Raw genomic sequence first — 26,444 nt, 5'->3', positions numbered from 1 at the left:
CGAGATGACAATCTTCGAATTCTGGATCTCTTATTATTTTTGCTCTATGGTGATCAATACTGAAACCGGGACTTGTGATCAGGGGCGGATCCAGGACAGACTTATGGGGAGGTGGCGGTGGGTTTTAATACTGCTACTTATAGTTACTTTTAAGAATTCCAAACTCTGGGATGGGTTTCATTTATGTATGAAATAAGAAAGTGTGCTCTTCTGGGGGGGGGGGCGATCACCTAGATCGCCCCCCCTGGATCCACCCCTGGTTGTGATACAATTTTCCTACTTCCGGTTTTTGTAGAGAAACAAGTGAGTTTCGTTTCACAGTGTAAAACTACGGTAGACTTCCAATCTATGAGAATTGAATACTCAAACTTCAGTACAACAATTATACAACTAAAACTCCTGGTTGGAATAGATTAATAAGATCAAAGATAGAATCTGTTCCTCGCATGCTGAATTCGTATCACAAAGCCATTATTAGCTTTCACTTATCGTTTTTGTTCTATGGCGATAAACAATGAAAGCAGAAATGGTTAATTTGAACCACTTCCGGCTTCAATAGTGGGTTAAGGGAGGAGATGAAATCTATTCTTAGGACGCTAAATCGATTTCACAGAAACCTCTTCTCGATATCTTTTATAGTTTTTGCTCTATGAATATAAGTATTGGAACCGAAAGTAGTAGTAAATTTAAAGCATTTCCGGTTACAAAAGAGTGAAGGAGGTTATGACGATGTGTTCTCTTAAAACCCTGAATTGATTGCAGAAAATTGCTTGTCGCTATCTATTACTATTTTTGTTTTAATGCGACAAGTGTTAAAGCCGGAAATGGTTAATTTGAACACTTTCGGATCAAATAAAGTGTTAACGAAGAAGGTGTAATCTATTTCTCGTGTTAACATACTTGAAGAAGACGGTTCTTCGAAAATTCAACATGACAACTACAATGCAAAACATCGAAAACAAATATTTTCGCAATCACAGCCATGGGCAGAGAGGAGGGGGTACAAGAGGACATACAGCTCATTTATATAGCCTGGCTGAAAAGCAAATAGAGCAAGCTACAAGCAAATACAACAAGCTACATCATCTCTCTTGCAGCATGATTTGAACCTCTTACCCTTAGGCACATGAAATGTTGCCAAACGTATTTTGAGATGAAAATTATCTATTTGTTCGAGGGGTATTATTTAATTCCGTTGCATAGCATCTCTAAGCAATGTCGCCTCTATTAAATTCCAACCCTCATATATCAATTAAGTAATACGTAGTCAACGAAGTTTTCTCTTTTTGAGCATATGAGTAAGTAGTACTGGAGCGCTTTGCCGTCAACAATAGAACCGCAGGTGCTCTATTTAAACTGGTAGTCTGACGACATCCTTGTCTGTGAGGAGAGGTGTGGTTGGACAGGTCACTAGGAGGGGAAAGATTTATTACTCTGACCGTTAGGTAGTCAGAAGGGTTCCTGGAAAAGGTTGACTGTTAGGAGGGATTGTATAGTTTCTAGAAAAGGTTGAACGGCCTATATCACGTGATTTCTTTACAGGGATTTTTATAGTATTATTATTTTAATTGGATCGTATCATTTTATTCTTTTGTTTTCAATAAAGAAAACTCGGTATATGTATTGGTTCGTATGCTAAAGCATGCTCTGTAGAACAGCTATGGTGAGATCATATTAGTTATTTTAATTGGTTCGTATTATCTAATTCGGTCATTTGCATAGCAAATTGAGAACAATCTTTGTTTGTGATCATATTTAAAGTGGGAGGGAATAAACTTTATTCATGCGGGACACAGTTTTATTTTTATTTTGACGGATCGTATGAATAGCATACTCGTTGTTAAATTTGAGTGTGAGCGTACTAAAAGCTCGTGTACGGAATACGTATACTCCGGTATGATACGCTATGCTGGTACATATACAGAGCGTGGTTCTCGTATGTCTTTCGTTGATGAACTCAAGACATGAACTGAACTTTTCGCGCGCTTTTTGGAAGCCAGTTTAGCGAGAGTGAAAGATGGCGTTGCTGGGTAATGACTTTACAGTTACGTGTTAAAACATGAAGACAAATACAAAAGAAAACAGACACCGTGTCGGGTAAACATCACAAAGTGCAAACAGAGTAATAAAATAAAGTTTGGCGCCACGGTAGCTGAACACAAGATATAGTCGGCGGAGAATGCAAAGAAGATTAAGGTTATGCTAGGTGAACATGTTGAATCATGCCCCTATGCTAATTGGCAATACAAAAGAAGTTTGGCGCCACGAATGGTGGAACATGACACAACACTGAACGCTAATACATAAGAACTGTTGGTACTGTTGAAACATGAAGCGGTACTGAATGCGAATACAAAAGAAGATTGGTAGTATGAACTGTGTTGACTCTTTTATTTTATGTAGATGATATGTGATTGTTTGGTAGATGTTGTGTTTACGCGAATAACAACAACAATAATAGAAGATGTAAATGACTACGTGCATAAATAGATTTTGTTTTAAAAACATATTAACTATTTATTTGCACGTGCACCATGTAAATCTTTCCTTTGTAAGTAGATGACAAGTGATTGATTAGTACAGGATATGAAGAACATTATTGAAGGACTACTGTTGTAAGATGTGAATGATCGTGGTACAATGTAAATAGCATTGATGATGCTGTTTCAAAAGAATTTTTCGATCAGGTGAATGATATGTGAGAACATAAATAAAATGTAAGTAAATGTTTTCTCCACCCCTATACCTGTGAAAAATGTATTGAGGATAGGGAAAGTACATTAGAAAATATTTTAATTGATGTAGGGGAGTGTTTGAAAAAATGTTTTAAAGTACCACATGATATGACATCGTAGCTAGTTTTCCTTATATATGGGTATGGGGAGAAGACTGGCACAGAATCATCATGGAGTCATTTGGCAGTTTAGCAGCGAGAAATCGAGCTGTGCAACGAAGTAGACTGGGATTCTTCGTTTGAGTTTGTTGAATCTGTAAAGAAAAAGTTTAAATCCAATAAAGAATCTCTGGACGTGTTTATTGAGGAGAAAACTTGCTATTTTGCCCCGCCTTCAACAGATGTTATTACAGAGGAAGAAATTATTGATTTGAAAGACGACCCAATAGTAATTCCAACTTCACCTGTTTGCTCAAGAACACTTTCACCAGCACCAGCAGCAGGAACATCGGAACAAAAGTTTCAAGTTCCAACGATAAAGTGGACCCTTGAAGAAGAAAGACCAACATCTCCTGATTTATTTAATGAGGAAGAGCAAAAAGAAATTTGTAAATTATTCGTTGAGATAGATGAATGTAAACCCGACACACCACCACCAAGTGTTTCATTGTTGGATTTTCCAAATTCATCCCAAAGTGTTCCATTGGATTTGCGTGTGCAAACAAAACAGTGCCAGTGTAGTAGTGACTTTGGGAGTGAAGTTTGTGTTAAAGACAGTATTCTAAAGTGGGAAGCGAAGACAGTTTTACTTTGTAAGGGGTGTAGCCTAAATTCTTTTAATCAGTTTGGCCTTAGGTGTCTCTTCACAAATAAACTATCACTTGAAGCAGAAGCCTGGAAAATTATGACCAGCAAAAATGTGACAGACGAGTGTATGCTAATTACGTGAAATCACATTTTAATAGCAAAAGAAATGAACATTTGTTAGATGAAAAATGTAACAACTTATTAAGAAATCAAAGATATATTGAAATATTAGTGGATATTTTATTAGAAAAGGACAGAAACGCTGCAATGTGATCTCTTTTTGTATATATGTATATAATATTATCAGTATATATTATTTTCTATAGTTGTGTGTGTGTTATTGTGTTTGCATATATATATATATAAGTTTTCTTATGTGACAGTTATATGCATTATTATGATGTATGCTTGTATATATCTTTATACTCAAATAAATATGTACAAATATCATTTTTGATTTTTATTCAACAAAAAACTTTCCTAAATAAAAAGTATCATTGCTATTTTACAAGGTGAAACTTATTTATTTATTCTATTGTTCAAAATTGATATTTGATGAGCGTTTTTATTTTTCTTGATTTTTTACTATTACTCTTAACTATTTTTAAAATTTCATGGGAATTTTCTACTTTGTTGAAAACTTTATATTGAATTATTTACAAGTTCACAAATGAAATTTGATCTTAAAAGTTTTGATTGAAATCGAATTTTGCAAGTTACAACTGAATTATTTAACAGTACACAATTTTTAGTATTTTTGGAATATAGTTCTTCAGAGTTTGTGTAACAAACGTACCATTCAATAAGAAGAGTTCATGTAACGAACGAACCATATAAATAAGAACGAGTTTGTGCAATAAATATTTGATGGATCACACTATGAGTATTCTGTTAAGAAAAGTGAGCAGTGTCTGCAAGGAACAAATTATTTACAAGTCCGCAACTGAAATTTGCTCTTAGAAGATTACGTAGTAATTATTTAACAGCACACCAAACGAACGAATAAAATATTCACAATAAAAATTTAACACCGACTTTCCATTGTTGAAACGATTTTTCTAAGTTTAGTGTAAGTGTTCTTACAACTTTACGTAGTAATTATTGAACACTACATAACTATGTGGCTGTAAGTGTATTACTATAAATAAAACGAAATAAAAATAAGAAGCAAACCAACAAAATTGAATTTGATCTAATAATTAATTTTTAAAAACTATCGTAGTATAGTGTGATTTAATATGCTTACCTTTCAAAATGCAAAAAAGTTTTTACATGCATGCAATCTAAAATGCAGAAACTGATTTTACAAACGCGAATAATAAAACGCAGAAATTTTCTCAGTTTATAAAAATGCACAAACTGTTTTACATAAGCAAATCATAACATTCAGAAAGTTTTTCACATGCAAGCAATATAAATGTTGAAGGTTTTTGTCATAAAATGCAGAAGCTGTTTTTACATACACACATCATAACCTGCAGAAAGTTTTTCACACAAATGTAATATAAAATGTGTGTGAAGTGTTTTCAAAAACAAAATGCAGAAACGTAAACTAAAATGTAAGAAGGAAAGTGAAAATGTAATTTTCAAATTTAAGAAATACAAATTTAAAAACAAAAATGCAATTTTTAAAAACAAAATTCAAAAACGAAAATTAAAATGTACGTTGTAAAATGAAAATGTGATTTTCAAAAATGCAAAATGCAACTTGCCAAAATGAAAATGTATATTTCAAAATTAAAAAATACAAGTTTAAAACAAAAATAAAATTTTTACGAACAAAATTCAAAAACGAAAATTAAAATGTAACTTATAAAATGAAATTGTAATTTTCAAAATAAAAATTCAACTTTCCAAACTGAAAATGTAATTTTCAAAATTAAAAAATACAAGTTTGAAAACAAAAATGCATTTTTTAAAAACAAAACGCATAAATGTAAACTAAAACGTAAGAAGGAAAATGAAAATGTAATTTTCAAAATTAAAAATGCAGCTTGCCAAAATCAAAATGTAATTTCAAAATTAAAAATAAAATTTAAAAACAAAAACGCAATTTTTAAAAACAAAATGCAGAAACGTAAACTAAAAATGTAAGAAGAAAAGTGAAAATGTAATTTTCAAAATTATAGAAATTCAACTTGTCAAAATGGAAAATGTAATTTTCAAAATTAAAAAATACAAGTTTTGAAAAATGCAATTTTCAAAAACAAATGCAGAAACTGATTTTACGTACGAGATTCATAATATGCAAAACTTTTTCACATACATGTAATATAAAATGCAGAAACTGATTTTACGTACGCGAATCATAACATGTAGAAAGTTATTTTTATATGTACATGTTAGTTTTTTTAATTGCAATAAATATTTTTTCACAGAATATTTTAAGTACGATTCTGCAAAACGTATTTACACATATAAAAATGTTTAAAAACATACATATAAAGAAATAATAATAAAAAACAAGTAATATAAAGTGATAAAAATTTATTTACAAATTTCAATAAGATACATATTTTACATACAAATACAGTTGTAATTTTAAAATGTTAACATACCTTGAAATATTGTTTAATAAAATCAATATTTATGCACAATTATATGTTGGCCAATTTACTTTTGAGTCTTTTATTACTTGTTATTGTTAATTTACACACCTTGCTGTTATTATTTTGTAATTAATTAACAGAAGAATTTTTATTTTCCATTACTTTTATTTTATAACTTAAAATTGCATATTATATTGTAAATCTTTTGTGAGAATAGCTCTGTAATTAACTGAATATTGTCTTTGTTTACCAATATGTTATATAATGCATACTTAAATGTCCAATCATCAATTTGAATATCACAATACACTCTTGCAAATTCTTCACATAAGTCATCAAAAGTTTGCACATTAACCATAGCAGCCATGCATTATAGCATATCATATCACAGTCTAAAGTAATACACTCATGCTAATCTAAATTACTGCCATTTTCAAACCCGCCGTAACACAAAAGTTTACGCTCTGGTTTCCATCGTGCAAAACAGAGTAACATTCTTCGTTCACAGAAAAAGAACATTGATATTCGCAATGGTCGTACATATTTAGGGAAACACACGAATACTCAATCACGAATGTGGATTGTTGATACACATTTTTATCCTGTCCAAGATATGCTTTTCTGAAATCAGAAATATGAGAATCATTAAATTTAATCTCCTGATATGTATAGTTAAATTTGTTTATAAGATTTGGAATAACGTTTGCATCTATATATTTCACATGAATTTTTAGATATTGTTTTAAGATTTCTTCATGTGTTGATTTCTTAATTAGGAAATTCTACACAATAGTATTTAATTCTTCATCACCCTCACTTGCAAATTTATGAACAGTTTCTTTCTTACTATGAATTGCACAACTTTCACAGTGTAATGGTTCAGAAAGTTTATATTTTCCTAGTAACTGTTTTACACAAACTTCACTAACTTCATTAGGAGTACAACCACACTTCACATCATTGAATATCAGAATGTCATTAGAAATTGTATTTTGATCTACTACTATTTCCTCTTCAAAGGGTATTTCATTTGGGTATCAAATCTCGTCTATACACAGCATCGCGCAGGATACCTTCTGTGAGAAAAATAATCTTATATGCTTCAAGTTCTTCTTCAGTAATGTCAGGATCATTTGTATGTACAAAAATAATGTTCTTTTGTTTTTCAAGTTCAAATCGTTTTTCACGTGGTGAAATATATTTAGACTTTACTTGTTTACTTTGCGATAGGGAAAGTTTTGTTTCAATTTCACCTTTCCTTTTCTTATTATGAAAAGAAGAATTTTTCTTGTTTAACATTATGCGTCTTTATTTATTTTTCGCTTTGCAAGCCCTGAAACAGCTATCTTTTGACTGTACATCTTAACACCGTATCACTAGCTATTTGTGCTAGTACAATTACACGCATTTCTCAGGATTTATAATGCAAGGGTAGAGGATGCGCAAAACAAATGTGCAGAACATAAGTATGAACATATTAAGTTTTTTCATTGCAGTACTTGTTTACGTATTAAGTTACATTCCATGTATTTTAAATAACAAAAATATTTAATTCTATACGTCAGAATAACTTCACTTTTATTTTTATTTCCATTGAATATAATAATTTAAGTATCTCATTAATTATACACATGACCACATGAAAATATACTGTGAAAAAACATCAATTTTTATTCATACAGGATGTGACAAATCAGTATTTGGATGTTACAGCACTATATCCATGAGTAAGGTTTCATAACAATACATATAAACAAAGTAAAGAAATATACATGTAACAGTAGACGTGTGCGTGTTATGTTGTGGTGAAAGTAATATTAACAAATGAAGACATTGTGATATCATCACTAACACTTACTGTATGCTAAAGCTTTATCGTATTCCGACAAAAACGATATATTAATAAATAATTTATCACAGAAAACGAAAATGTCAAAGATGAGAATTCGAACTAGTAGGTTTGGAGGATTGTAATTTTCCTAGTGTGTTCCGTGACTACGTGAATTCTTTTCTTCAAAGGAAAGAAGAATCTTTAGGATTTTCTACCTCATGCCACACTGAAGGAGAAAAAGAAAAATACACAGCAGATTATTATGCTCATGAAGGCATAGAATTAATGGAGGATAACATTAGGACTAACCCATGTATGAAACATATTGCAAAAACATTCTACAATTCAATGTATGGAAAAATGGAGACAACGATCAGACTTACTGCAGATAAAAAATTGACTTACTTACTGTTAAGTTAATGCAACATACAAACAGTGTCACACATTGGTGACGAAAATTTGATTGTTATTCACATGAACATCGAAAAGGAAAATAACTCGTTACAGTTTGAAAGGAAATGGTAAAGACTTTGTTAATAGTAAAAGGTTTATAACGTATTGACAACAGTTGGACTTCATGCAATACTACACTAACAATATTATATTTGTGCAAAGTTTAAACTTACAACGGGATCCTATCTGGGAAAATTAACTAGTGAAGTTTAAGTTTGGTCATATGATATCGTTCATTACAAGAATATACTTTCGTTATTACAATTGTCATGGATGGAATTGGTCAAACAAGCTGATTAGCTTATTGATTTGCTACATCGATTTGGCTATGACGTTCCAGAGGTGGTGTATTATACCTGCAAACACCTGGTGGATACTTATCATTCCAAGGGGGTACGTGTATCCAACGAAAAATATCAACATTTGTTGATCGAACTATGGAGATATTTTAAAGGTGGACAGGATATTATTTTAGCAGAATGTAAATTAGTGTTTTGTATCACTTCTCTTTATCGTAATATTGGTAAACTTGTAAAAATAAAAAGTTCAATCCATTGAAATTGTTAGGTAAATCCTATGAACTTAATAATATCTGAACACATCAAGTACAATGTATGATACCATAATTTCAAATAGTAAAGGCAACATTTTGTAATTTTGTAATTGTACAGCGTGTTAAAGGAAGAATAAGTATTAAGTGTACAAGTGAAAATGAAATAAAAACCCTGAATCCTTTATCCAGGCCCTATTTGATTTTTGTAATAGATAACATGTTTAAAGACAATGATAAGAACACTTTTCTAGGAATAACAATTGAGAGCTCAACTTCATAGCTGAATAACCCTCTGTATGTCTCATGGAAGCGTAAAAGGGAATTGAACCCCGATATATTGTTCCATACCATCGGAAATGTCTTAAATACTAATGAACATTTTTCATTTTGTGAAGAAGGTGGATTTTAAGATTCATGTTGCTAATCCACGTAGGGGAAGGGGTCGAACCCATGGATTGGCCAAGTATGAAAATTATACCACTCTTTTGGAAATGTACCATTCCGATGGAAAGAAATATCTATTCTTTTTTCAATGTTATCCTTGGAATGGGTAGGGCCGATCATCTTCGTAACTATGCGTATGAATTAAAAAGAATCCGGAGTAATTGTAAGCATGTGAAGGATTTGTGTGATGATGATGTTACCATTGAACATCAAAATGGTTGTACTATTGCTGATGCATACCGACAAGTTCATTCAATGAAACACTTCTATCAATTGCTGGATTCTTTCAATCGTGAACACAATTTAAAGTTTTTCTATTCACAAACAATGTTCTTACCTTAAAATCTTTTTGTAAGAATATTTTTATTAATTGTTTAAGAAATGTATCATTATGAACTGTTTCATAAAGTAACGTCATGCATCTTCTGAAACTGATGCACAGTTTCATTTTGTATGTTTACATCCGTAATAAAACTTACCACATTTGTCTTCAATATATTTTTATCTAACAGAATGCAGTCACGGTTTATTGTGTCTTTTAACCCTCTTGCACATCCATTCCAAAGAAGCAAACTTCTATTAGATTCCCACATTTGAAAAGTGTTTATTAAACATTGAATGCTTATGTGAATGTTATTGCAGTAACAGACGCACACATCTTCACTACTAATTTCATTAGATATTTTGTCTTCTAATCTTCAGCACTGACAAAAAGAAAAAATAGAAGATCACTCTATTCAAACACTTTTTGAAAATATTGTCTTTTTATGTAAAACAGTACGAAGAGAGATGACAACAGTGTGTGAAATACAGTCACACATAGATTTATCCTTTTCCTAACTGTGGTATTTATTTAGTTTAGTGCCCTCATTGTAAAACATTCACTGGATCTTTTACTGTTTTATTTGGAAGAGCTAGTTAAAACAGGTTTGAACAAGTATGAAACGGTAAATGACCCTCAATCTTCCAGTCTTTATTTTGTACTACCAATAGGCTACATTCTTCATGATTATGTTTACATTAAGACTACTTTTTTAAGTTCAATGAAATATTTTTGAAAGAGAATACTCACATTTTTGCTTTCACAGATTTCAGACTGTTCACTGCATTCTCCTAATTATTTTTTCTATGTTTATGTGGTCAGAGGACGAATTCACATTACATGTTGAACCAGTAACATTATATTTTAATCTGTTTTCGTTTTAATAAAGACTATCCCACATATAGTGCAATATAAAACATTTAAAAGTTAAAGGAGAGGTTTTAACATTGTCTGTCTACTAGATTCTCCTATACTTAGGTCTTTGCATTTGTCATTTTCCACATTGATTATCCTAAGCTACACCCATTCATCATTTTCTTACTTTTGACCATATTTAGGTCTCTCTAATGCTGAGTTTCCTACTTTGTCCACAGTCATATTATCCTAATAGCCTTTTTCCTACTTTGAGCATCTTACATTTAAGCCTTGATGGTTTACTCTCTTTTCTGTTTGCTTTTCGCATTGCTTGCAAAACAATATATATATATATATATATATATATATATATATATATATATATATATATATATATTCATAACTATTTCCTGCTTAAAATTCAGCAGAGTTGTCAGCAGGAAGAGATAGCTGTTCTACTATTTCAGAAAGTATGTACACAGATAACTACAACAAACAATACCTGAAAATAATACTGCTCAAAGGCAATGGGTAAGAGCAAATAGTAATAAAAACTTGTTTATGGCGAACGATAATGTTTGTTGGCATTGCATATTGTAAGTTGAAAATATATGTTGCAGATGCTGCCCAACCAACTATTTTGTCTTTGCTACAAACACATAAATTCTCATGTTCACTTCATAGATCTCCGAATGCTAATATTGATCAGAGCACAGTACACTTTTTATCGATAGATAGATACGGAGACCTTCATAGCTAACATATTCTTAAATACTGATAAGCTCAAACAAATAAAAAATAAGATTCCTAACTATATTTATGGTAAACTGTGCAAATTATAAACTTTCCAACATCACCCTCTACCCCTCCTTCTCAAGTCCGAATATTTGTTTCATGAAATTGGAATTTATTTTTACGGATAAAGTGTGGTATATCTCCTATTTATCTGTTTTCTGAAACATATGTTGTACATTCAAAGAACAAGTACTTATTCAAATAGCTTTATATGTAATAGGATACACATCTCTGATGTGATGGTTTCTGATTTGATCCCCAACACTCAAGTCTTCCTTTATATTATTCATCCACTTGCCTTAAGAGTTCTACATACCTGTTAGAAACAAAGATTTCCGTTCAAATATACTTTCTGACTTGAAACCATTCATCTTGTTGGTATTTAATAGCTTTAGCTATATGATGTACAATGTATATCAGGTGTAACTTTCGAAGTGATTACTTACTACTTATTTAGTGTTCAAAACAATTTTAACAACATACGCACCCTAAAATGATAGGGAAAATTACAGTAGGAACTATCAAATTGTTGTAGAGAAAGATAGAAACATGTTTCGCAGAAAAACATGGAGTTCATTGAATTCATACTTTTTGTGGACTGCATTGGCTCAGCGGTTAAGTATAAATCTCTTGTGCATCTTGTTTTGTTTCGATACTCATTCATTCTCAGCATTATCCATTTCTCTTAGCTTGCAGAACAGGCATGAGAACGTTAAACTGAATGACCCATGTAAGTTAAATGGTAAAGTAGTCAGGATAATTCGAAACATTATAGCTAAACGCTTAGCGTACGTGCTTTTAGCATGACAAACCTAGCTCGGTTTCCAGCAGGAGCTTAGATTCCACTTTAGGTCCACGTCTCAAATAACCTATAAAGATATAACCTTCGATTTTTAAAAATCAGTTTATTTTCTACTGCTGAATTATGTAAGACTTGCAAACAAGCAAAATAGAAAACAAGTTCTTTCATGGCTAAGTGGCTAGTGTCACCGCCTTGGCTAAGTGGATTGTACACAAGCCTTTGGCATTTAATTTTTATTTATACGAAAACATTTTCTAATATCACTTTCCATTGTTCACACTCTTCGAGGATTCGATTCCTCGTAGTAGGTCATGTGGTTCGGATTAATTCTTACGAGGAATATTATTCTGAGAATTTAGAAGAAAATAGAGCCTTCTTGCTGAAAAAGGACAATAATCTCTAAATTCAACCAATCATCAAAAATAGAACTTCCAATAATTTCAAATATATAAAAGAAGAAACCTTATGTGTTTTGCACAAAATGAATTTTCATTACAAAATATTTATTGACACTATTATCAAAATATCTCAGCACCTTTAAGAAAGTTAGGAAGGTTTTAAAAATTCAGAAGAAAAATCTTTTTCCCCATTGCCCACAGAACAATTTATTTACAAAATATATTCACAACTATTTACAGATATGTTATTTCAAAAATTTTTCTATTAATTTTTTCACCCTCTCTAGTCTCTCCCATTTTTCCCTCGCCCTTACTATAACCCAATCTTCCCCGTCCTCCAAATATATGTCAAGTTCATCATGTCCATCCCCACCATTTCCACTGCTACTTCTTGCACTGGGTACACTTCCTCTTTTTGTTCATCCATTAGTACTGGCTCTGCTACTTTTCCCACTGGTATCCGTTTTCGTACTTCTACATTTAATGGTGAGTACATTTTCTTATTTTTCTTCTCCTCTCTTCTCCCTCTCTTTCCTTCGGCTGCATTTAATAATGCATCCATTTTTACAAACCAATCCACAGTATTGCTAGGCGTTGAAATAGAAGGTTGCTGTTTGGCGTCCATTTTCTTCTGCAAATAAAGAAATAAAACTGTTATTAGTACAATGTATTTTCAACGAAATAGTACAAATTATAATTATTGTTTTGAATATACACAATATATACTTAATACCAATAAAATTTCTGTTATTCTAACCACGTACGAGAATCAGTTTCTTTTAGCGTACAAAACCTATAAAAATGTCTTTAGTTTACAAGACCTATGTAGGATTCTGGACAATCCATCATACATTTTCGGATTCTCAATAAATCTGTACAAGCAAACTATCTGTGCTGTGTGAGACCAAAACCTAATTTTCAATAAAATGTTCATATAATTCGATTTACCCGTTACTAACAATATATTTTTTCCAAGAATCTATAAAAAATTTTCCTGCTAAACAGAACGTTAAACTCTAATCAACTCTAGTGTTCCCTCACCGTAGACGCTAACGCTCTCGCCTTCGGTGCGACCGGTCCCGGGTTCCATTCCCGGTGGGGGACTAGTGGTTCCACATAGTGTAGTCGCTAACGCTCTCGCCTTCAGGCAAACGGTCCCGGGTTCCATTCCCGGTGTGGGAGTAGTGCAGCGTAGTCGCTAACGCTCTCGCCTTCAGTACTATCGTTTCCGGGTCCGATTCCCGGTAGGGGCTATGGTGCGAATGATCCAGGGTTGAATTCTCGACAGGGGCTGCGGTGCGAACGGTTCCGGGTTGAATTCCCGACAGGGGCTGCGGTGCGAACGATTACGGGTTCTATTACCGGTGAGGGATTCGATCGAGAAAGTATAATTTTTTAGGATATACTAAATAATATTTTTCTCATTCACACCAAGCAAATGCGTTGCGTGGTAACTAACTTCCCTCTTTCTCCGAATAGTGTGTCACGTCATCCCTCAAAACGTGACGGGTTCAATGTCTAGAGCCCATGAATATAAAATCATGTCAATCTGTAACCGAAGTATAAAACGATAAATCTAATTCACTCACAAAAACTCTGGCAATTGTAAAAATCCTATATTTAAATCTTAGTAGAAACATATGGTTCCCACAACGGAAAAAATTGATGCTATAAAACAGTTCATACAAAATTATTTATTTATTTATTTCAAAAGTGGTAAAGCGTTCATTTCATATGTTTGGGAGTCTGTAGTTCAATCCTAGGTCATGCCAACTGAACAAACACTATATCTATGGTTTCCTTATACTTTTATTCTATTACTACTTATATGTCTTCCAAGGAAATTTTCAGGTCCATTACACTAGCAATAGCAATTTAATACTATTTTAATAGAACTAACAGTGACACATAGCGACAGAATTCTAAATTAGAGGTTAGTTGAGCTAAGAATGTTCGGTAGTTCACACGCTTGTGAAATAGTGCTCCGTATATTTCTAGATATGTTTTAAGGTACTTATAGTATATTTGTATTATTTATGTTTTCAATGTGTAATAAAACCCTAGCACATATTCACTCTTTCAATCTTAATGTCATACACTAGTTAATACTAACAGAAAGAAAACATTTGTTCGATACGCCAAGTTTTCTTTCACCCATAAGATTCACACATTTTCAATAGTGCCAATACATATGCGTCTATGCTGTGGTGATATTAATATTCTGTTAAAGTATTAAGCCAATACATTAAGTTAAACTATTGGGTTGAATAAGGTGACATAAAGCCAATCTTTCAGTAACGCAATGAGTATTTAGTTAGAGTGACCCTACCCACTTCATTTACGGGGTATATTTCCACTAGCACTATTGCTGTAAACGTTCATTTTCAAATCCTAAAACCAAAAAGATGGAGTAAATGGTTTTCGGTGAATCAATAGTCTAGGGGCTACTATCGAACAACAATGCGGGTAAAGCCCCCATCTCTCAGTGCGAAAGGGAAAAAATGAAATCTTTGAGTTTTACGTCCCACGGTTATGCCGGTTAGGCTAAAGGAGACGGTGATGATGAGTAATGAATGAAATGGTGCAATGAAGAAAGTGGGAGGAAACGGGAGAAATCCGAGAAAACCCACGCACACGGTGTTTGTCCACCACAAAGTCCACTGGGCGGGGGCTGGGATCGAACCCGAAACCCCAAGCACCAGAGGTGAACGCTCTACCACTGAGCCACCGCGGGCCCCCAGTGCGAAAGGGACCGTTCCCTTTAGGGGAAACCAAGTATAAAACAAATAGCGTTCAGTAATGGAAAAGTCTAGGGGAGAATTCAGTCTTAAACACGGGCATAGTCTCTTCTCAGTACAAAACAAGAAGTGTTCGCTTTGGGGGAAACCAAGTATAAAACAAGTAGCGTTCAGTGGTAGAAAAGTCTAGGGTAGAATACACTCTTAAACACAAGGGGTAAAGTCCTCTCTCTCACTCGATGCATTGGGGTTAATCATACTGAAATTAGCTATTTAGTTGTACTCTAGTTTAGTAGACTCTGAATACCAAACACTGCACCTTCCTTAGTTTAGAGATAGTATGTAACAAGTCTGTGATTAACCCGCGATTAACGAATTCTCTCTGAATACTGCACCACATGTTTAAAATACACAAGTCCATATTTCTTACATTTTCAGAGGATTTCTCACCAATGCTTATCCAAAGAAAAACAACCCATAAAACAATATCTATCATCATTATTTCTCTCACTAAATTACAACCAATATTTCATACGTCTTGGAAAACATTTGGATATTCATCACATTTCGAAAAACTGGCGATAGTTTACTATTCTAACGCAAATTCTAAGGGGAAGTCTACCGTGCAGCTCTATGATCAAAAAAATAAATAAATAAATAAATAAATAAACGAAGGTGGTTCTTTCTTTCAGGTCTAGCTGTGGGAAAGTCCCACACATCTACAGGTACTCCATCCACATCTATGTAAACGCAAACGCAACGCAAAATTTGCAATAATCAAATCTATCTCGGGAAACTGCCCCACTGCAAATGAAACCTCTTTATATTTACATTTCAACACTTTCTGGTAATTCACAAATTAAAAATTGCTCATTGAATAATTACGAAACAAAACAAAACAAAACAAATAATTATTATCCAGAGTAACAATGTTACCAAACAAATCCATTAAAAATTAAAAAAGTAAAATCTGTGGACACTACGCAATTCTGTTTAACCTCACTTTCAGTTATAAAGATTGAGACAAATTCCACACTTGATATCTGCAGTAAACTATAAACAGTACTAAATGGATCTTTCATCTGTTGGGGCTCTTAAAGGACGTCACCATGCATTTTTTTTTTCTAAAAAGACCGACTAATCTAATCCACACATGATTCTGCAGTAAACTATAGACAGTACTAAATCATTTTCATCTGTGATGGGTCTTAAGTCACATCAAACATTTTCTAAAAAGACTGACTATCTTCTTTCTGCAAGTAAAATGGATAAGCAATCTAATCTACACTTGGTTCTGCAGTAAACTATGAAGTCCACCATTGGGGGTTCTTAAGGGACGTCGCCAAGCATTTTCTAAAAAAGACTAGCACTAGTCAGATATTTTCCGTGTAAATAAGACCCTACCTTCTTAAAAAGTATCATATGAAGTTTCAGATTTTCACATATTCCTGGTTTTAATAATAATAATAATAATAATAATAATAATAATAATAATTTCATACTTCAATCTTTCTTGGTCAAGTCGCCCATGAGACGAGACTAAGACAGTGTTCAAACAATATAAAGTTTGAATTAAGCGTGAAACAATACGAAACTAAGACATATGTTCAAATAATAATTTAATTTAATTAAGCGTGAAACAATTCAGGGGTAATGCTAAGGGGGCGCTAGCACTGTCAACTAATCTTTTCAAAAGCAAATACCTCTCGTTCGTGGGGGCTGGTTTTCCCCGATTTAAAACATAATGGCTCAGTGGTAGAGCGTTTAACCGCCCGGGTGGTGGGAATTCTTGGTTCAATCCTTATGGAAATCAATTAGCATTCTCATAAGAAAACAAGTGTTTTGGATTTTTGAATAAATTGTAATAGGTAGACACCGTGTGCGTGAGTTTTCTAGGGGATTCCCGCTTCAATTCCTGGTCAAATAAGTTTGTGGTGGAAAAACAAATGTATATAAATTTCCTCGGGCTCCCCACCGCTCTCAATACAAATATATATATCAAAACAACAACAATAATTATTATTATAATGTAAAAAGCTTACTTGAATTAAATATCTTATTTGATAACACACAAAAAGAAGAAGAAAACACGAGATTTTAAACTGCGAGAAATACCCACTAGTTAAACGTGTCGCAAGACCAAACTTAGTTTAGAATTAGATCAGTGGGTTTATATAGTATATTTATTTATTAAAGATATAAAGGTGATAAATGAGAAATAAGGTAAATGAATTTTCATTTGTAATACCGCTTGGGTTCTGCCTACAAAAAGGAAAACATCTTGTCGGATCAAAGAATACATTTCTTTCTTTATTATGGAGGTACCTGGTCATTAAATCTCAATTTCTTCAAAATATTAATGGTTATCAGACAGTCCATACTGTACCTAAACTTTGTAGTCGCCAAATTTTATTTTGTAGTTCCCCCAGTGTGTCTGGAATCGTGGGGGCGCATAGCTACCACGGAAATTTAATAACATATGGCGCGTCACCAGACAGCCGAGCTAATATCTACAAAAGTTATTTAGCCCTAATTGCCTCATGAAGGAAATTCTTGAGGCGGGGTCAATCAGCAATTTTCATAGAAATTTGATTTTAATGAGTTAAATGTTTGAACGAAAAATGAATACCGATTTCAGGTTTATACTCTTGAAATATATGCCCTTCATTTCGACGTATATCTCAATAAGTGTTGTATTCTTGTCACAAAGAACGCAACAACCAATTTTGTCTCCAAATACACAAAAGAGCAATAAACTATTCAACAAGGGATATTGTTTGAAACACTGTTTATAAGCGCCAATTGGAAATCCAAAGGCACCCTTTTTCACTTGTTTGCAAAGACAAAGTCAGGCACTCAGTGGACTGACTAACCTACGGACGCAGATCGTCAACCACGGGAGAAGAAAGGCAGGAGGAAATGACCTCCCGGCAGACAGAAAAGTGGTCAAAGAGTGGGGAAAAAGCATTCATCCATTCGCGACAAGGAATGTGTTCACTCAGTGGTAAAGGAAGAGAAGTAAACAGTATAGCTAATCAATCATCGCGGGGGAAGGTGGGAATTTACGTGTGCCAACAAGAAACTATAAGCGTTAATGGGGCAAAAAGGAGCGAAAAAATGAAATCCTCCGTTCAATCATAACTAAAGGAAAATGATTGACACCCAACAATCTCCCCTGGTACAAGCTGTGAGAGGTGTGGCTAAACAGGACTTGGCTTGCCAATCAGATCCCAAGGATAATTCTGTAGCGAAGGATAGAGCTAAACGGCGGATAGGTGGATCTTCGATTCTGTAGCGGACACACTTGGGAAAGGGCATAGGTAAAGAACACATGGATATATCATGCTTGTTGCAGCAGAAGAGTCTCTCATTTTAGATGCGTGCTAAGAGGAAAACGGAGTTCGCTTCGCAGCGAAAAATGAAAAATAAATAAATATTCATTCCTTTCCTTTCCCCGTTCCTAAATATCTTATTTCTATTTTGTTATGTTCTGTTTTGTTAATATTTTCAGAAAAAAGTTTTCGAAGTTACCGTAGCTCATCTTAAGACTGTACGTAATAAAACAAACCAAAAACAATCCATTAAAAACCATACTTTTAAAAATATTTACGGTATATTTTCTTACAAGGAGTTCTTAATACGTTGACACATATTAGTAATTTGTTCACAGCTTATACAAGTGATCCGTAAAAAAGGAGGAAACAATTTTAATGAAAACGAATTACATTAAAAAGGATAACATCATTTTGATGGATCGAATTAAATATTCAAGTAGGATCATAATTAAATTAATGGGGAAAAGCTTGTAGGAGCTAGAGATCACGTTTTAAGCCATATACTGAAATTCTAATAATCTGAAACATATTTTAATTTTAATTTGATTATAATTTTTAAAATTTCGAATAAAGAATCGTGTTGGATCATGTTTGAAACAGCAGAAGAGGTCTTTCCATTTTCCAAAACCATCTCATCCACTTCTGTTGCCCAGGTAATAAATTTTCCTCCTCCAGGGACCTACCCAGGGCCGGTGCGGGCCCCACTGACAAGGATGTCGTCAGACTACCAGTTCAATAGACCTCCTGCTGCTCTATTGTTTACGACAAAGCGCTCCAGTACTACTCGAGTATACTTCATTTACATGTCATTTTTAAGAAAGTAAACATTCTTTAAATTCTCTCCATTGAGGCTCGTCAGCTTAAGCCCTAAATACCAAAGCTAATAAACTTTAGTTTATAAGCAAACGTAAAGGTGAAAAATATAAATTAATACGTGCAGTAAATAGACTAAAAGGAAATGGCTATGAGTAGTGATGTGAGGTGGAAAATTTTCCGTTGTGATAAAAAATATCAGTAATCAAGTAACAATTCCTCAGCAATCATAAAATTGATTCAGACAATGTATAGAAATGTTAAAAAGTGAAAGATCGTTTAAAGAATCTGAAAATTTTCATGGCTCAGACAATTTTCAGTACTATGTAGGAGCAAGTGAAACAATTTTTCATGAATCGAAATATTTTCTGTCATATGGAAAAATTCAAGAACTTTTTATGAGTCGGAAAATTTTCATCATTTTGAAGCAAAAAGTAAAACAACTTTTGTGAATCGGAAAGTTTTATTGCTTTGTAGAAACAAGTGAAAGGAATTTTCATAGAACGGAAAATTTTCATCGCGATGTAGAAACAAGTGAAAAAAACTTTTCATAAGCCAGACAATTTTGGATATTATGTATAGTGATGTTAGGTGGAAAATTTTCCACTACATTTAACTGCAAACAGAGCTACAAAATTGAATTTCTGTAGCGGAAAGTTAGTCAGCAACAAATAATTTTCCAATTAGCTTTCGGGAACCGGAAAATTTTCTAATTTTTCAAGTTGGGAAGTAAAATTTTACACAGTGTTTCTCTCTCTCTCTTCCTCTGCGAGCTAATTCGTTGCTAAGCGGTTAGCATACCCGCCTTTGGCATGGAAGACCTGGCTTCGATTCCCAGCGGGAGCTCATGAAGTTCCTATTCTACGTTAATTAGTTGGTCCCGTCTTATATAGTCTAGCTGCTGAAAGGAACGTTAAACTCAAAATCAACTCAATTCAACTCCTCTTTCTCTCTCTCTGTGTGTGTATGCAAAATGCAGATAACATACATCGAGTTCATAGAGTACAAATATCCTATTCTATTATTTAAAATTTCAATTTATTAAAAGTCATGAATATTTTCCGATTCATAAAAACATACTCCACTTATTCCTACATCGTTGTTTAGCAGTAAAATTTATGGTAATAAATATTGTGTTAAAAAGTTTCAAGAAGTGAAAATCTAACGATTCTTCAATTTAAGAATGTTTCAAAAATTTCAATGCGTTCCTCCCTCAGAATCCACCTTTGATGTTACAATATTAGATTTCGTCAGTTTAATAAGCATAAGACGGTTTTCTCATAGCTTTACTACTTTTATAGATTTACATACTGCAACATTTTATAAATAAGTAAAGTGCCTACTGTAAATTTTTGACTACCCAAAATTCGAATTTAAGTAACTCATGAAAGCAAATACTGATCATTTTCTGGAAATAAACATTTATTTATTCATATATTCATTCAGAAGAGACAGTGAAATATAACTAATAAGGAAACTGATTTGTGTAGTTGTTCGTCCAATAAAATAATAAAAGAAACATAAAAAGTTGCACTACTAGCGCTGCATTCTAAAAGCACCAAGTAATTTCATTTTAATTTACAAAATAAAATTCATATTTCTTATATATATACACTTCTTCTATCTAATCGTCATTATTTCTAATACATTTTTATACATAATAATGGTAGTTTTACATTACAAATATCTGCTCTAAGATGTTGATTATACAAAATTCCAATATAGAAATTACGATTTAGGAGTGTTAAACACAATAAAATCATTTTTTCTTATTTTCTGTTACAAAAATAATCTTCATAAGGAACTTTTATGTAGTTATTTCATTATGTAGGCAGGCCTACATGTGAAGAAATAGTTGAAATTTTCTGTTTCTGAAATTTATAAATTCACAAAGGTTTCTTGTCAATTTCTTGTTACATTTTAAATATTGGAATGGGATATTTGTCCTCTACGAACTCGATGTATATTCCCTGCACTTTACGCACACACACACACACACACACACACGCAGAGAGTGAGACAGAGACACACACACACACACACACACAGAGAGAGAGAGAGAGAGAGAGAGAGAGAGAGAGAGAAACACTGTATATTTTTACTTCCCAACTTGAAATGTTAGAAAATCATCTGGTTTCCGAAAGCTAATTGGAAAATGATACTTTGTTGCTGTCTAACTTTCCTCTAAAGGAAATGAATTTTATAACTGAATGTGCAGTTTAATATAGTGGAAAATTTTCCACCAAACATCACTATACATAATATCCAAAATTCTCCGAATTATGAAAAGTTTTTTCACTTGTTTCTACATCGTAATAAAACATTCCGATTCACAAAAAGTTGTTTTACTTTTTGCTTCAAAATGATGATCATTTTCCGACTCATAAAAAATTCTTCAATTTTTCCATATAAGACAGAAAATATTTCGATTCATGAAAAATTGTTTCACTTGTTCCTACATGGTACTGAAAATTGTCTGAGCCATGAAAATTTTCAGATTCTTTAAACGATATTTCACTTTTTAACATTTCTATACATTGTCTGAATCAATTTTATGAATACTGAGGAACTGTTACTTGATCACTGATATTTGTTAAGAACGGAAAATTTTTCGGAAAAATATAGAAGAAAATTTTCTACCTCACATCACGGCTAAACAACGATGTAGGGATAAGTGGAGTACGTGTTTATGAATCGGAAAATTTTCATCACTGGATATGAGCTCGCTTCGATGTATGTGGCTATGCTCAACGAGTGATGTCTCACACATTCGGTAAAGATCGCCTTCATGTTTGTGGCGTTGTATTTCTGCTTTTGGGTGTTCTGGCTGTTTTGGTGGGCGTTGTAACCACATTTTCGGGCGACTTGACGGTTTTGAAATTTTGACCTCTGACCATTGGGTATCTGACTGGGTCCACCGAGGATTATGTCTATAGCCTTTTTCGTATCGTCTGGCAGAGCGGACCATACTTGGATTGCTGACTGTACAGAATAGGTATGGAAGACTACACTATTTTCGCATATGTCGCTCATGGAGAGATAAATAGAATATCCTGTTTTGAGATAAATCTCATGTCGGGAGTTATGATGTAGGTGCCATGGGATTCCTTGTCCGTTCGTGCCTTGAAGGATTATTGGATCCGATTGCAGTTCCTTTAGTGTGAGTCCTGCCGGGGACTACATTCCAGGTGGATAATGCGTGCCTTCATGTTGTACTACTGTTCTACATTTCCTGAGCGGACACAATATTTCTCTGCTTATTTTCCTGTCACTTAACCCGGGCTTCTCGCGAATTGAACATGTTTTTTTTTGGTGGGTGCAGAACGTCTCTCACACCTGCGAACTTAACGCCTCTCACACTCATGAGTTGTGGGATCGTGTTGAAGACACATAGTTTGCCATACCTCAGAAGGACGTTCAAGAGCTGACAATCTCGACTCCTCGTTCTGTTGCAGCCGATCTGACAGAAGATCGTTGGTCCCAGCAGGCACGTAGACAGGATTTCGTGAAGGGGGAGGGGTCCGTGACATGATATACTGTGGTCATCACACCAGGAGCTCGATCACTCTAAACTATTTTACTAGAACATATATTGGTTCGTTTAGCCAGGATTTCGTAACGGGGGTTAGGGCGGTGGAGCGTGACATGAAATTCTGAAGGCCCAGGAGCTTGGTCAATCTAAACTACTTTACTATCAACATATATTGGTTTGTTAGGACAATAAAATGAGGATATCTTGGTAAGTATTTTAATAACAAACTATGAAGATATCTCGAGTAAAATAATAATAATAATAATAATAATAATAATAATAATAATAATAATAATAATAATAATAATAATAATAATAATAATAATAATAATAACGCATTGAAAAAGATTTTACAATATTTACGTCCTTCCTCTGTGTATTCAAATATAACAATTTTCTTTCATTATTACCTCAACTATTATTAAAAGTACTTTAATAATGTAAAAAGTACCTGTATTTCAATAATGTCTTGTAAAATGTTTTACAATATCTTCATTCCTTTCTCTGTCGAATCAAATGCTAATAGAACTTTCTTTCCACATAAATTTTTGTTTTTATTATTCCGTCAACTATTGTCGGTTCGAAATGACAGCTTAAAGGAGCAGTAGAAAATTGTTTTTGAAATAGCATGTTTGAAACTGCAAGGATGCGATGACCAAAAATTAGAAAAAAAAAAAATCCACTCTGTTACTCAACGGCACTATGCATTCGGAAGCTTGAAATCTTCCTGACTAGTTGCAGAAATTCTGAGAATTCTGTAACTTTTCTAGAAATTTCAAATTACTTGACTCTTCCAGGATATCTTGCACACCTCGCCACCATGTATTGCAAAATACAAATCTCCTCATAAGAATGAGTAACCAAAAACTTCTTGTAGTTTTTATTTTTTATTTTTAACGCTGATCCTTCTTTTTCTCATTTCATTTTGTTTCATCCTTCCTTAATTTTTTTATTTCTGGTCTCGAAGGGGGGTCCGGACCCTCCCCAGACCCGGCTACGTGTCTGGCCCCAGCCTATTGATCTCACCAGATCTGCTCCATTATCGCCACGTTGTCATGTGTCGCACATAGCGGTAAACTTAACCTTTGCTACTAATATCATTAAGTCTCTGCTTACTGAAACAAACTGTATTCCTTGGTGTTGCATTTTTGTAGCAAACAATGTATTAGCGTTTAATGAAAAAAGAAAGCCAAGATATTAAACATATACCAATAGATATAGATTGTATTGAGCTGAACAAAATGACATGCGTGAGTGTAAAATGTAATAAGTAGTTTTCGAAAAAATCGAGAAAAACGAATTTCTTTGAAAAGCTAAAAATTAATGCTGTACGAAAACCGTGGCGCTTATGGATGTGAAACTGATACTGGAATATACCCTTCTTAAACTATTCGTTTGATACTACGAAGACGATATAGATAGTATGGTTAATAGTACGTATTATTATATATTCTTAAATCGTAATTTCTGATTAACTAAAATATTGTCTAAGGATAAGTCGTATATCAGTCAACAGACCACATAAAACTGAGCAATATAACACACTTGAGGGCAAATTCTCAACTTATTTTCGGATAAGTAATAGAAAACGAAATTTTACTAGTTGGATTGTGGTTTAGGGTCCCGATCAGCAGATATGCTATAGATTTATGAGACATAAACCTACATCTTAACGTGGGATCCGATTCCCTCTTGAAATCAAACTCGGGTCTCTCACTCCGAAGATACGTTTGCTACCTATATAGACAAGAGAGGTCTAAAAACTAACTTTTCTGGCGCTGAGAAGTGTGTCGATCGGAGGAAAATACTAATTGGCAGCTTTAATTTTGTTGGTAGAGATTGCTATTTATTCATGTATTATACAGAGTATATATATAAAAAATACACTACTAACTATAATAAAGTGCAAGCTACGAAACTCTGACTCGACAAAATTCAGTATTGTTCCCTGCCCTCTAACCAGCTTGCTCCTTTCACAGTGTTGTCAGACCATACTTTCACCCACACAAGCGAACACGACATACACCGTATCTTGTACAGACGGAAAAGAAAGTATTTGACAGTTGACATATTTTCTTCTTCCAATAACTCGTGAAAAAATTAGTTAATTTGGATCTTTTTGTTGTTATTCTTAGAATAGTTATAATTTGACAACTTGCTAAAATCGGTACTCTAATAGGTTAATTTACTGTTGAGTAATTAGGAAAAGAAATTTTGTGAACCGCAAAATACTTTATTTCGTGACTATGCATGGCTCGATTGACACCTGTGAACGCACACAATGATAAGCAGAGAAAGTGGAACCATCCTTGAATCAACTAGGGCCTCTCATTGTAGTGCGATGTTGCAAACTAGGGACCAGCTGCAGAAGAAAAGATAGATCTTGCAAAAGTGTTTCCAGCTTTTACATTAAAAGAATGAAAAATCACAGTAGTAACACGCAGATATCTCACATGATTCTAAATCTTACTTTCAGCTGGAGACCCAAACCTAACGTAATTTCATTGCAGTTAAGGACGTTAAATTAAAACAAATAAATATAATACTTCTGCAAACCACGAGTGCCGATATCAATTACGCATTATTAAGATATTCAACTAAAAAATGTAGGCAGAAGAAAAGTAGGTAACAAAGTGTTGAATACTGAAAAGTTGAAAAACGAGGAAATAAGAAATCTTTTCGCTGAAAAATTCGAAGAAAAATGTTCAAACGAGGAAAGGATAGGCGCAGGTAGTAACGCACGGTGGGAACATATTAAACGTTGCTTACAGCAGGCTGCAGAAGAAGCAGTAGGTTACAGCGAACACAAAACTGCTAAGAAACCATGGGTTACAGAGCAGATGTTGCAGAAAATGAGGGAGAGGAAGATGTGGAAACAGGTTGATACAGAAGAGGGCAGAAAGATGTACAGAAAGTTAAATAATGAATTACGAAGAGAAACAGACAGAGCGAGGGAAGAGTTTTACAAAAGAAAATGCGAGGACATAGAAGAATTAGGAAGAGTTGGGAAATATGAGGAAATGTACAAGGAGCTGAAATCTATGGAATTTCGGAGGAAACAAGGGGGTATTATGATTGCAGTAGAAAATAAGAATGGGAAGGTAGTCAGCGAGAAAAATGAGGTCATAGGAAGGTGGAAAGAATACGTTGAAGACTTATATGAGAGTAGGGATAGACCGTGTAGCATAAATGTTGAAGTGGAAAATGAAGTAGGCGAGGGTGATAAAGGATTTAGTATTCTTCGGGATGAGTTTGAAAAGGCTATATCCGAGATTAGGAATGGAAAGGCAACAGGAATAGATAACATACCAATAGAATTCATTAAAAATATAGGAGACAAGGGAAAGAAAGAATTGTGGCGACTATGCAATGAAATATAAGAAACAGGAGAATGGCCAAGAGACTTTCTGAAAACGATCATGATGCCGATGGCTAAGAAATCGAACCCAAAGAGATGTGAGGATTATAGAACTATTAGTCTCATATCTCATGCAGCTAAAATTCTGCTCCGAATACTGAACAGAAGGTTATATGGAAGAACGA

At 33.6% G+C, this 26,444-nt stretch overlaps 1 protein-coding gene across 2 annotated transcripts in view; it reads right to left on the bottom strand.

The window, feature by feature from the left end:
- Window positions 1-12,671: 12,671 nt before the first annotated feature.
- Window positions 12,672-26,444, bottom strand: part of LOC145686351 (uncharacterized) — a 39,909-nt gene continuing 26,136 nt past the window's right edge. For both annotated transcript variants that reach the window (XM_081759599.1, XM_081759600.1), the window contains exon 2: window positions 12,672-13,114. In XM_081759599.1, the coding sequence (XP_081615725.1) occupies window positions 12,797-13,108 (312 nt within the window). In that variant the 5' untranslated portion in view covers window positions 13,109-13,114 and the 3' untranslated portion in view covers window positions 12,672-12,796. The remainder of the gene's footprint in view (window positions 13,115-26,444) is intronic.

The sequence above is a fragment of the Thermobia domestica genome, chromosome 5 (assembly GCF_964235325.1).
Source record: "Thermobia domestica chromosome 5, izTheDome1.hap1.1, whole genome shotgun sequence".
NCBI classification, from domain to species: Eukaryota; Metazoa; Arthropoda; class Insecta; order Zygentoma; family Lepismatidae; genus Thermobia; species Thermobia domestica.
This window is presented reverse-complemented; position numbering and strand designations above follow the sequence as displayed.